Genomic DNA, 13579 nt, shown 5'->3' on the forward strand with positions numbered 1-13579 from the left:
GCAACATCTGGTTCAAAGTTTGAATTCAGAAGTATTCTCACGCAAGGCATTGCTACCAGACACTACAGCCAGCATGGTCATTTTAATAAAGGACTGAAAGCAACTGTGTGACCCTGATAGCATTTTAAGGAGATTTGTGTCTTAATTAGATATTAGAATGTCATGAAAGAGACCTAGACGACAGGAAAGAGAGGCTGAAAAGGCCATTGTTCCATTGATATGGATAATTATACCATGTAACGGTAAGCGTGTATGTATGTGTGTATATATGTGTGTGTATGTGTATTTTTATGTGTATGTGTGTGTATATATATATATATATATGTATGTGTGTGTGTATGTATATATGTGTATATGTGTGTGTGTATGTATATGTGTGTGTGTGTGTGTGTGTGTGTGTGTGTATGTATATATGTATATGTGTGTGTGTGTGTGTGTGTGTGTGTATGTATATATGTATATATGTGTGTGTGTGTGTGTGTGTGTATGTGTATATATATATATGTATGTATGTGTATATATGTATGTGTATATGTGTGTGTATGAATGTGTATATATGTATGTGTGTATATGTGTATATATGTATATGTGTATATATATATATATACATATATATATATATATGTACTATTTAAAAAAAACCTGAAAAGGATCATGCAAAGAGAGCACAGCAAAAGGACTTTTATCTGCTTTCTAACTCCCCTGCATCCCATTAGATGATACACTTTACCTACATCTTCAGGTTTTTTTCTAGGATTGCCCCTTTAGGATACAGTATATCTGCTTACCTTGCGATGGTTACTAAATCCTATGAAGTTCTATATTAAAGGATAGGTTCACTTAAAAAAAAGAACAACAACTAATAAATGCAGGTAAAAAAAATGTGCATTTATTAATTTTTTCTTAGGATCACGATCACGGGTGCAATACCAGGCTACTGCAGTCTGCTTGTATGGGAAGTAAGGCCAAATAGCTGTACTGACAGATAGTTACTGAAGTCCAGGAAGATCAATACATTACGAGAGTACATTACCAGCGCCCAACATCAGCACTCTCGCAGTTCATTGAGAACTACAAGCTGTCTGCTGTGGCAAGACGGTACTTGTAGTTAATTCCTTTACAGAACTGAATGATGCATCTATGTGGGCAGAGCCTCGAACAGCCGTGCTGTTTTTGAATTGCGACTGCGGGTGCAGGGATGGGATTCCCTGCCCGCTGTCACAATGGGGAATCGGGTCGGGGAACAGGCAAGTGCTTTAGTAACATGTTACTTGTTACTCCTTGAATATGGGTGTAACATGTAAGATGTTACTAAAGGTGAACTTATCCTTTAAGAATCAGTTCACACCAGAATGAGGTGCTGGAAAGGTGTGTTCCATTTGTGTTTCCCTCACTGTATTCAAAAGAAAACTGCTTTTGTGATCTGCTGCAGGTGCCAATACATTAGCGGCACCTCAAATTCTGAACACAAACTCAGTGCATTTTTTGGCACCAGATCGTATGGTACCAAAGTTTGGGCTGCAACATTGCACTGCAAGGGAACACACAGGAATCACACATGCTTTTCTATTGTGAACTGGCCCTAAATCAGGACTCAGACCCCCACAAAGTGGCTGCTGGAGTCCACTATTGTAGACATTTCCCATCCTCCTCCTTTTGAACTGGCAACTTGCACACAGATGGGCACAGCACTATCATTGCCTGGCACTGACTTCTCTTTAGATGCACACTAGCACCTTCATATGAGTGGCCTGGGTCCCTGGGTTCTTTGTTCATTGCTGCTTCTTATATCAGCTCTGATTAAAGCGAAAGTTATTTTGAAAAACAAAGTTTAGTCTGCCTGCAAGGTAATATCATAATGTGCTAGTATGAATCACATACTAGTACATTATGGAAGACTTACCTTGAAACTAAGCCCTCCAGCAGCGTTCTCTCTCTTATGCTTCTATTCCTATTCCCTCATATTACACTTTTTTGTTAATGTCTTTGCAGAATTTAGACACCAATTTGTTCTTGACACCAACAATTAAACAACAGCTTGCTTTTGCAACTTTTGCAAGTGCCTGTTGAATGCAACCATTGTTTTCATCTATTTACATATTGTATATGCTTGCAAATGTATGAAAATCTCACTCAGTTCACATGGTGTCAAAGGCTAAGAATAGCCACAATCTGAATATAGGTGTCCGTTTATGAACCAGCAGTAATAGATCGCTGCTCAGTTCTCCGGCATTCTCGGAGAACACAGTTCTCCTGTGAATGCCGTTTATGAAGCATATGTAGATCAGTTCTCCAAACGAAGGGAGAACGGTCTACAAACGCTGGAGAACGGTCTACAAACGCTGGAAAACGGCTGCTTTTACTATAATCTCGTGAGATTACAGTAAAAGATCAGTTTACTAAACAGAGGTAAATTATCTCTGCTTAGTTTGCGGTCCCTCCGATTCTCCAGCTCTGGGCTGGAGAATCTGGAGGGAGAACACAGATCGCCAGGGAAGGGCTGAACATGTTCTCCTGAGTGTTATAAACTGTGAATGACCAGAGAATAGCTGTGATCCTCTGAATCACAGCTATTCTCTGTGTCATAAAAGGACACCATAGTAAGAAAGAAATCTTTAGCTGCAAAAGCATACATTACATAAATTCCATGATTAAAGACACAAAGTGAGGAAAGCACACATGCAAGATATTAAAGAGTGCTTATAAATAGGTAAAAGTGATATAAGTGCAGTCACAATTCATTTATCAATTCTGCCAGTAAATACCATTTAGGGCTGAATTCCAGGTACAAACCATTCACTAAAACATACACTCATTGGCCACTTTCTTAGGTACACCTGTTAAATTGCTTGGTAACACAAATTGCTAATCAGCCAATCACATGGCAGCAACTCAATGAATTTAGGTATCTAAACGTGGTGAAGATGACTTGCTGATATTCAAACTGAGCATTAGAATGTGGAAGAGAGTGGATTTAAGTGACTTTAAACATGGCATGGTTGTTGGTGCCAGACTAGCTGGTCTGAGAATTTCAAAAACTGCTGATCTACGGGGATTTTCACACACAACCATCTCTAGGGTTTTACAGAGAATGGTCCAAAAAAAAGAAAGTATCCAGTGAGCAGCAGTTGTGTGGACGAAAATGCCTTGTTGATGTCAGAGGAGAATGGGCAGACTGGTTGCTGCAACATTCATATGGTAGGGTTAGAATTTGGTGTAAACAAGATGAAAGCATGGATCCATCCTGCCTTGTATTAATGGTTCAGGCGGCTGGTGGTGGTATAATGGTGTGCAGCATATTTTCTTGGCACTAGCAAGGTGTACCTAATAAAGTGGCTGGTGAGTGTATTCCTTAATAGCCACAAAAAATATAAATACATTTTGGGGTTGATTTACTAAAACTGAAGTGTACATAATCTGGTGCAGCTCTGCAGCTTCCAGTTTTTTTTGTCGAAGCTTAATTGAACAAGCTGATGTTAGAAGCTAACTGGCTACCATGCACAGCTGCACCAGATTTTGCACTCTCCATTTTAGTAAATGAACCCATCAACCCAAGTACCTTTTTGCAAATTTTGTTAATACCTCATAAAAGTAGCAGTGACAACATCACTGGGCTGCACTTAGGCTGGGCAGAGAGCAGAACTGTGGAAGAGACCCAGCAAGTCCTCCCACTACTGGCTGCAGGACACTACAGGAGGAGCTGGATACAAGACCAATCACCCTGTACAAGGAGAGAGCAGCAGTGATTGATTTTTAATACAGGAAGCTCCTGCACTGAGAAAAAGTTTGACACTGCACAGAATCTGAAAAAATACACAAAGCACCTCAAGGTTCAAGTAAGAATACAAATGCCTCCTGTAAATATTTACTTATCCCAGAGTTCAGCTTTAAGATGGCCAAGGAGTTACACAAATAAGGAAAAATGGAACATGGTTGGACCACACTAAGCTGATATCTCAGGTCTGCAATAAAAACAGGTAGGACCAGGTTTCAAGTCTCTGCCCCTTTCCTTGGAAAGTTACTAACTCAGATGAAGAATGCCTGGTCTAAGTATTGGGGTTTGGCCTTTAGTAGGCAACTCAACCTTGGCTTCTATCTCCATTTCTGACTATTTGCACCCACATGTGGAGATTCCTCTCTCCCTTTTCTTTCATTCTATATCATAGGGAAAGTAGCAGGAGAAGTGGGGCTACATGACAGGTTAAGAAAAAACTAGGGAATTCAGTGAGAAGATGTTTTGAGAGATTTAGGAGGTCCATGTATACATCAACAGCAAGCAGTTTTGGATATACTAACCCTTTAAAAAAGATTTCCAGGTATGGATGTTTTTACATAGTTGCATTGGTCCGGCTTGGACCAATGTAAGTATGCATATACCATACCTGTGCAATGCCGTTGGAAGCCAGAAATCATGTAGTAGACATTGAAATTACTCCAGTAGCTTCCAGGTCCCGTGCCGATTGGCTATCCTGCTGCATTGTAAATACAGAAGGTTGGCCTATGGGCAGGGTGCCATTCAGGGATTGCTTTGCATTTTCTGAATGAATGCAAAGTATTCTCTGATTGGATGAGGTGGAGAACGTGATTCCACCACCCCGCCTCTTCACCTTCTTTCCAGCTTATATAGGGATCCCATAGGCATAGTATATGCATAGTTGCATTGGCCCAACCTGGACAAATGTAACTATGTAAAAATATATATACCTGGAATTCTCCTTTAGGGTGTTCAACAGCAATGGGAATGGATAATGCATAAAAACACTTTGGACACGTTAGAGGGGAGTAGATGAGATGGTTTCTGATATTTTAAATAAGAAAATAAGAGATGTAATAATATGAAATGGATAAAAATAAATGTATCTGGTGCAATATAATAATAATAATAATAAAAAACAGATTACTAATATAAAGTAGACAGCTGTGGTACATAGAGCAGTCCTGTGCAGTAACCCAACCAGCCAATCAGTTTTTAACAATTCAGCTTTGGTTTATGGTCTTTGGCTTTAAAATGAGCCCAGAATACTATGCATTTTAACAGCAGTGCTCTCCTTACTGCAGCCGTATAACTGAAACAACATGTTTTGCCAATTTTAGGGCCATTTTCTTGCCAATCCTATAGGATGGATGTACCTGCCCAATGTTAAAAACTATACAGGCTTGCATCAGCAGGGTAATGCTTCTGCTCATGGTAATCAGCAGTAATACCTGCTATTTTTGAATTGTATACAAAACAAGTATTAACAAAAGGTATTTTTGTAATCAAAAATTGTTAATGAGAATTAAAATAAACTCAAGATATAGCTATAAAAACTTAGGCAACAATCCAGTTGATTTTAGGAATACATTAGCCAATCCATCAGCAGTGTGGATTTTAATTTGATTAAAAAATGAAAGTAATTCATTAAAAGAGACAAACAAGCAGACTAATTGAATGTAGTACATGTGGCTGACACTAGATGGCAGAATGGCCATATAAAATATAGTCCTAGTTACCAAGCTAGAGAGCAGTGGATACTGCCTCTATAAATGAAATATTGTTCTGTTTTTATTGTGGCTTAGTGATTTCTTGATAAATTAAAAGAGAACAACAATAAAACATATTAATAGAGACCAGTTAAAAAAAAAAGGTGTTGAGCTGTGCAGAGAAGGGTAGCTACATCTATAATGGACATGAAGGAGCTCAGCTATGAGGAAGGATTAACTGAATTGAACTGAATGTACTATGATCACTTAGTAGAAATGCATGAATAATCCACGTAAGAAACTTGGTGTAAAGTTATTCACCTTAAAGTGTTACTAAACCCCGGACCCTGAATTCACTATATCTGGTCTCCCACAGTACACAGAACATGGAAATGCAATTAGTTTAGTAAATATAAACTGCTAAATACCTTTCTCATAAGCAATTAGAGCAGTCTCATGACTTCTATCAGTGTTCAACAGAGCACTGGTTAAAGCTTTTTAGGAGGCGTTTTCTTTCTGCACCAGGAGGATACAGAACCTCTGACCTCTGTCTGGACAGTGTTGATTGGCCCTGTGCTGATCACATGCATGCTCCCAAGAAAGGAAAAACCTCTCTAGCAATAAACACCAAATTGAGCATGTGCAGAGTGTCCCCACATGCTATGTCTTATCAGGAGATAAGAGGGGGACACTGGAAGAAGGGGAGGATCAAACAGCATTTTTACACAATGCAGAGGATTAACCCCATAGGTTCCACAGTGAGTGTATCAAGCAAAGCATGCTTTACTGCATATACAGACTGATTTTACTGTTATGGGTTTAACATAACATATGAATGTACCCCTGAGGATGTGCTATCGCACGAAACGCGTTGGGAGGAGCCACATTGCTGACGTCATGCCGTCGTCTCCTGGGCAAAAAGAGGTGGTCATTTCGGTACCTATTTACTTTCCACGTGGATTACTTTTATATATGTATACTTACCTTTATATAATAAATACTACACTATATGAGAATCCTTTGGCTCCTGTGGTTGAGCAATCTTTCCCAGATTTAAGGAGGCACGCACCACCAGTACTGTGAGGATGCTGGATTAACCCTTAAGCTGTCCTACTACCCCTGCATCCAGATGTGACAGATTGTAACCAATGCCTGTATACATCAAAGTTCTGGTGAGTGCACACCCATAAAAAGTAGTGGATGATTTTTAAAGACAAATGCACCATTGCACTTTTGGCACAGGATTTTATCATTTGAAGAAAGATTCCTGTTGAATTTCCCGTTTATTTATACCCTTTGAAAGCATATGAATATCATGGACTTTTTATCTTCACATTTTGCACAGATTGCCCAAATAGCACTTTAATATCATACTGTGCACGTATTATTAACAATTTTAACCTGAATTTATCATTTATTTATTGAAATCATATGGAGATTATGGACCTTTATTGTTTTCACATTTCACAGTTTGCACGAATAGCACTTTATACATACTGTGCACTTTCTATATATATATTGCCAATTACATATTTGTGAAAGTGCTGCACTTTTTCAGATTTGTGAATACATTAACTGGGATTGTTACCTATACCCTTTAGTGCTAGCGGCTACCTGGTAGAATTATTTATTATTTAATATCCTACGTGTATGCGCTCACTTATACATTTCTTTAATTTCTTTAATTTAATAGATGCCAAGCATGCTATAAGCTTTCCTATAAACACTACCCTAAATAATTTGCTGAGGACAAATTCCCACTCATTCTTCATATATTATAAATAGATATGTACCAATTACTATTAGACAAAGCACAAAAAAGAAAGGATTCTCATTATATAATAGGGAGTTCTTTTTTGTACACTTTTTATACAGTTACGTACTAGCAATTTTGATTAATATTTGTTTGTACTTTGTTTATGATGCATACTGTCAGCAGCCATTCACTATTTTTTCTGCTTATCCACAGAAGGTGCACTACTGGCACATAAAGAATCTGTCAAACCAACTTCACACCTATTTTTTTCACCCAATAATATTATTTGAACACTTTTTATCATCATCTCCCTACTGCTCCCACATATGGGCGACCCCTCAATCTTTTTTTTTTTTTTTTTTTTACCAAATAGCAAAAAAAACAAAAGGAAGAACCTATAAAGATCTTTGTGTCTAAAGAAACAAAATCTGGTTTTAAGTGGAAATTTTTCAGATAAAATTCTTTAAACTAATTTGATCAAGTGCATGAGATGATCCTGAAACAGTTAATCTATTGTTGTTGAAAGCAAAAGTCTCTCAACTGTTGGATAGGATAACATTTTTGGACATCTCTCCAGGAAATCAAAGCAACTGTTCAAAATACTGAAGTACAAGGATTAGGAATATCATCACCATACCTACCCTCTATTCTTGACAGCTTCAAATATAAAACCATCTCAATATCCTCATAATACAGAGACACATAAAGATATTGTCTAGATCTGGAAGACTGCAAAAATCTGTACACCTAAACTATGAACAATAAAGCTCTTTTGGCGATCTCTATTTTATCTTAACTGACACACCAGCTCTTAAATTACTGTACACTGCAAATGGAACATTGTTAATTGTTATCAAATAATTTTCTTAGACCATTCTATTAAAAAGGTTAAAGAAAAAAAAAACAGTCCAACCATAACTAAATTAAGAGTTTTAGGTAATTATCAGCCAATTAGATCACCTTCTGGTCTCTGATAGCACTCAGGATACATATTATTGGGCGTTGTTCATATGGGCTACAGTGAAAAGAAATATACACAGCAAGCTTTTATAAAGTATTTTTGAATGTTTGGAAAGCTTTGTTAAAGCTTTTAGGGACCCATTCATACTTGTGTGTAGCGGCAACATATACTAATCCAGTGTTACTGTCCATTTCTGCAGTGTTCTGCTAAGCAGCTACTCTATGTGGTGCTTTGCAGTGTCATTCATTGAGATAATGTTCCTGCATTACTGCACCACAATGATTTGCTAAAGTGTAAAAATGGACCCTTCGGCATACATAAGCTCCAGTTTTGGGAGGTTAAACACAGATCTTAGTCTTCGTGCACACTGGACATTTTTACAGCTGCTGTTTTTGGCTTTTGATGTTTTTTTTAAACTCCCCAGCATGTTATCCTATGTGTCCATGCACACATAGACTGTAATCAACGTTTTTTGGCAGGGGTGTTTATTGGCTGGAAAAAAAAAACAGAACTAGTGGGTTTCTAGAGGAGTTTTTTAGCTGTAAAAACACTCTAACGCTGAAAAACATGGCACAACTCAGTAAATAGCGGCAAACCTGAGTTTTTGGACTTTTTTTTGAGCAAAAAAAATGCTAAAAAACGAGCCTAAATGCTAACACAAAAGTGCTGAAAAACTAAAATTTTTTACTTGACTTTACACAGCTAATGTTACCAGCGTTATTAAAATGCCCCGTGTGCATGGAGCCTTAATGGAAGTGTTGGCTGCCATTCTAAACAAGCAGCTAGTAGGCTTCAGCACACTTAACAAACTGCAAGTAGTGTTTACCTTACCAGACTGGAGTTGAAGGTTGCTCTAAAGTTCACCTTTATAAAAAAAAATAAATGCACTATTTTACAGGTAAAAAAATGTGCATTTATTATATTTTGTTGCAAGAGCCTGTAAACCATTGCACCAGCGATCATCAGATCGCTGGTGCCATGCAGGTCTCCTGCAGATCAGTCAGTATATCTGCTTGCCCATACAGAATGTACGGGTAAGCAGAAATACTGACAGGAAAACTCAATGAACTACCATGGCGCTCTACAGCGCCGTGGTAGTTAATTGATAACTAGAAGCTGACAGCCACTAAGGCTGATGGGACCTGTAGTTTCTCATTTACAGAACACAGTGAAAGAGTGACGCAGCCATGCTAGCGGAGCCCCACATGGCCACGTTTTTTTTTTATTTGACAGCTAGTGAGGGGGGAGATCCCCCTCTATCTGTCAAGTGGGGGAGCGAGGGCCGGTCTGATCATAACATGTTACACCCTGAATATGGGTGTAACATGTTATGAAAGGTGAATTTATCCTTTAACAAAGCTGCCCAAAGCATTTTGCAATAGCCAAAAGGTTGACTCATTATTTATTCTAGAATTTAACTCCAAACATTCAGTTGTCAGTTGCACACCTGTCAAGCAATCTCAATATTGCAATAGGAGCTGCAAAACACCCAGATAATGGATCTTCTGGTGCTCAGATGTAGTCAGCCTAACAAAGTTCATCCACAGTAAGAAATTGAAAAGATTCACACTCACCACTATTATCATCCATCAAAATAACTCACAATATTTTTATCAGGTATAATGCTTGGATCTGGAGTGAATTGCATCAATAAGCACAGCACAATCTCAATTGCTTTTTGTGTTTTAAGCAGGAAGTATAAAAAATTGTTACCTACTGCTTCTGACTACAGCAGCGAGTGCAGATCTTTCCATTTTCAGTACTAGGGTTTCCATATTTTAATATCTACGCCTCTCCATATGTTGGTGATGGTGCTCAATTATTCAGGTCATGGTATGGCTAGTAGTGGTTAGTTACATTTAATTTGATTTGGTCTGCAATGTTGAAGATGTTTCTTTGCTTATCCCAGCAGCTTCTATAGTACTGCTAAATGTCAGGAACATACCTCAGCATTTATAGCCACACTAGAAACTCTGTCATCTCATTCAAATCACCATGGAGTGTGTCAAGGCAGATATTGATTATTTAAATACAATATTGGCAAGTGTGAAAGTTTTGTGTATCCACCCTGTTCTAATGATATAATCCAATACCATGGTGTTAATTCTGGGACAGGTGTTAATAATTTTAGTTACATGGCTGAAGGTGTGAACTGTTGTCAAATGGATGGCCCAACATAGGAGGGTAGATAACTCAAGGAAAAGGGTAATTCATTATAGAACACTGAGGTGTACATTTTGTATAGAGAGGACAACTGGTTTGTAAGAGAGGAGAAAGAGGCCATCTACATCAAAAAGTAGCAGCCATAATAAACAGAGGAGGGGGCCTTCAACTCTGTAGGTCACCCACATATAATAACATTCTAACATCTCTATCAAGGCGATTTGGCAACAATTCACACTTTTAGCCACATTCTAACACCTGTCCCATGACACTATGTATTTGGATTTGGAATTAAAACAAACTTTTAGCTATCCCATCATGTTCTTGGACAATCACCATCTGCTATAATGCATTCCATGGTGACTTGGATCTTAGTGGCTGAAATACCTGTCGGGGTATGTTCCTGACACTCATTAGAACAGAAGAAACTTCTGGAATAAGCAGCAAAATTTCTTCAATATTACAGAACAAATCCAGTTGAATATGACTAACTACTTCTAGTTATCCATCTCTACCTTTTGCAAGGATGGATTTTTCTTTAAAGGAAAACTCCACGAACTTAGAAATTTTGATAACGCTAACATTTTAGGACAAGTACTGTAATTCATAAGAGCTAGTCACTACTTTATTGCAATTTCTAACATATAAAATTTAGAACCACCATAGTCTGGACTTCATTTTCATAAATATCAGGATTCTAAAATAAATCCCACAACTTCTGTAAATCTATTCATCTCCATAAACCTCGGCTCACGGAGCCCAGTTTGTAAGCTGTAAGCAAATTAAAACTTTAAAATACTATTATTTAGTGTGCATCTTAGAATATATTTAGGCATGACTATATGTTGCATATTTTACATATTTTAATCCCTGGCACTTCTCTGGATTTTACCAGCAGTATTCTGGATCCATTCTGGACCAGCAAACTCTATCCCATTCCCATACTCCATTCCCATACTTAAGGCCTATGTACATCTTCGAACCCCCTTTCATGAATTTGAAAGCCCCCACATCTTAGATATATTTAGATATATTGCCACATTCTTAAAATCATGCATTTCTGCATTGCTATTGCACAAACTTAATACAGAGTTTTTTTTGTTTTTGAAGATCATTTTTTGTGTGTTTCTGAAGGCAATGCCTTTTGTCTCCATTTCCTCAAAAAATTTTTTTATTTTATCCCATGTGTTTAATTTTTCATTTATCTCTGCTTATAGTAACCCGTCCTTCTAGCAAAATTTGTTTGCCTTGACATTTTATGATTTCTAAACAAATTGGTGACATTTGTGTCCCCGACATATAGAAGCAAAATTGATGGGGTACACATATGCTAAACACAGTAAAAGTTCCACTCCTTAATATTTCCATTGATAAAATTTCTTCAATCCCTTCTCTTTGTTTGTTCTTCAATCTTCAACTTCCATCCCAAACTTAAGTTTTTTTTTTTTTTCAAAATACTCAACTTTGTTATGTCCATTTCCCTCCCCCAGCCTGTTTCACCTTCACTGCTTGTGAACATCCTCGCTACGCACAATCTTGTAGATGATCCAGTAGAAAGTATTGAATATAAGAAAAACCAAAGGAAAGCCGATCCTGGATACCTTGTCGATTTTTTTAGCCCGGCTGATAAAAAGCTTACGCATCTCATCTGGAGATCTTGAAGCAGGGGGTGCTGAACTGGTGGGGTTGTTGTTGTTGTTTCCTTTTACCGAGATCCCATCTTTGGCTTGGAGACATGCAGGGCCCATTCCGTAAGCAGCAAAGCTGAAGCGGCCTTCACCGGTATCATCCTCCTGTAAAAGATTAAGCATAGGGCTCTACTCAAAATAAGACAAGATCATTGCACCCTCTCCATCAGGCTCTCTCATCCTCACTTCTCTATTCTTCCTGAAATTGTGTCATTTGGGAATCCACACAAATGAAAATTGGAATAATATGGAAAATTAAAACTGAGTTAGGCTCTACAAAAAGCACCCATCATTTCAGGGTGCATCAACATGACAGGTTTCCAATGTCTTATTTGTTATATCTATGTAAGAATGCCCCATGCCGCTTATACTGCCTGCCCCCTTGCCACTAGCCAGCAGCTAAGGAATGCTACTCTTTCCAGGAAAGTGGCGATTGTGCTGCATTGGTCTGACAAACCCCCTTGTTAGATATTCCTGTCCACATTAATTTATCTTTATGTCTATAACTTTTCTCTTATCTCTTGGAATCCATAATTGGCATGTTTTCATTAGTTAAAAAAAGTCAAATTTGCATTCCCTTTGACAGAATAACAAAAACAGGTTATTTGCAACCCATTTATGTCTTGGTATGCTTTCACTCTGTTACGATAGGGACATTTGTACATATACATCCACACATTTAATATTTTTTCTGAGCTTGTGTAGTATTTTCCAAGGACCAATTTGCACCTGTTGTTGATAGCAAACATCCAAAAGCTTTTAAATAATTTTGTTGATTTACCTGCAAAAACCTTTAATACACATGTCTCCAAAGTGGAAATTATTAGTAACATTTGGAAAAAAGGTTCGGTGTTGCCATAGTAAAGACAGCAGCTTGAGGAATTAAAGAGCAAATGCCATAAAGCAGATTACATATCTAATGCTGGGGATGAATTTCCAAATCATATTTCCCTGTTTAAATCTGATATGATTAACCCTTCCTTTTCCAGATTATCTTGATTACAGTGATCAAACTACAGTATAGATATGGTTGATCAAGCATCTGTTTTGGTGCTTTACAGTAGAAGAGCTTGGTACTATTTTATTGTATAATGATTTATTCAGGTCCAGATATAATTTGGCAAAATAAATTTGGATAAAATAAATTTGTGAAATGATGTGAAAGTGTATGTATACTCAAGAATATGTTTTTTTTGTTTTGGCTAGAGTATAAAAGAGTTAGAACCCATGTCAGGTTTTTTTCGTCTGTGTCCCCACTGGGGAGATTCACTCACTCTTTTTGTTCCTGTGGCTGTTTCCAATAGAGAAAATGACAGGAAATCCAAAATGGATTAGTTGTCACCAGAATAAGGGATGGTGTTTGGGTTCTGTGCTACCATGGGCTTGTGGAGAATCCTGCATTGTTACTGTTTGGACCGAGTGAAACAATGCAGGAATTACAATAGATATCAAAATGCACAACCTAGCCTTTGAACTCAAAGTGGAACTAAAGGCAAAACTTTTTTTTTTCATTTTAGAGTAAGGGAGGGTTATAATTCCTGCCAGGTG

General features: G+C 37.7%; 1 protein-coding gene across 2 annotated transcripts in view; it reads right to left on the reverse strand.

Annotated features, from left to right (window-relative positions):
• Positions 1–597: 597 nt before the first annotated feature.
• The window catches only part of GLRA1 (glycine receptor alpha 1), a 201646-nt gene continuing 188664 nt past the window's right edge, over positions 598–13579 (reverse strand). Inside the window, exon 9 of one of the 2 annotated variants that reach the window (XM_089682807.1) lies at positions 598–12136. In XM_089682807.1, the coding sequence (XP_089538933.1) occupies positions 11846–12136 (291 nt within the window). In that variant the 3' untranslated portion in view covers positions 598–11845. Of the gene's footprint in view, positions 12161–13579 lie in introns of both variants that reach the window. The other variant, XM_089682805.1, reaches the window with a different exon arrangement.

This window comes from Staurois parvus, unplaced genomic scaffold, assembly GCF_062004578.1.
Source record: "Staurois parvus isolate SC_StPar_1 unplaced genomic scaffold, SC_StPar_1.0 ptg000298l, whole genome shotgun sequence".
Classification (NCBI taxonomy): domain Eukaryota; kingdom Metazoa; phylum Chordata; class Amphibia; order Anura; family Ranidae; genus Staurois; species Staurois parvus.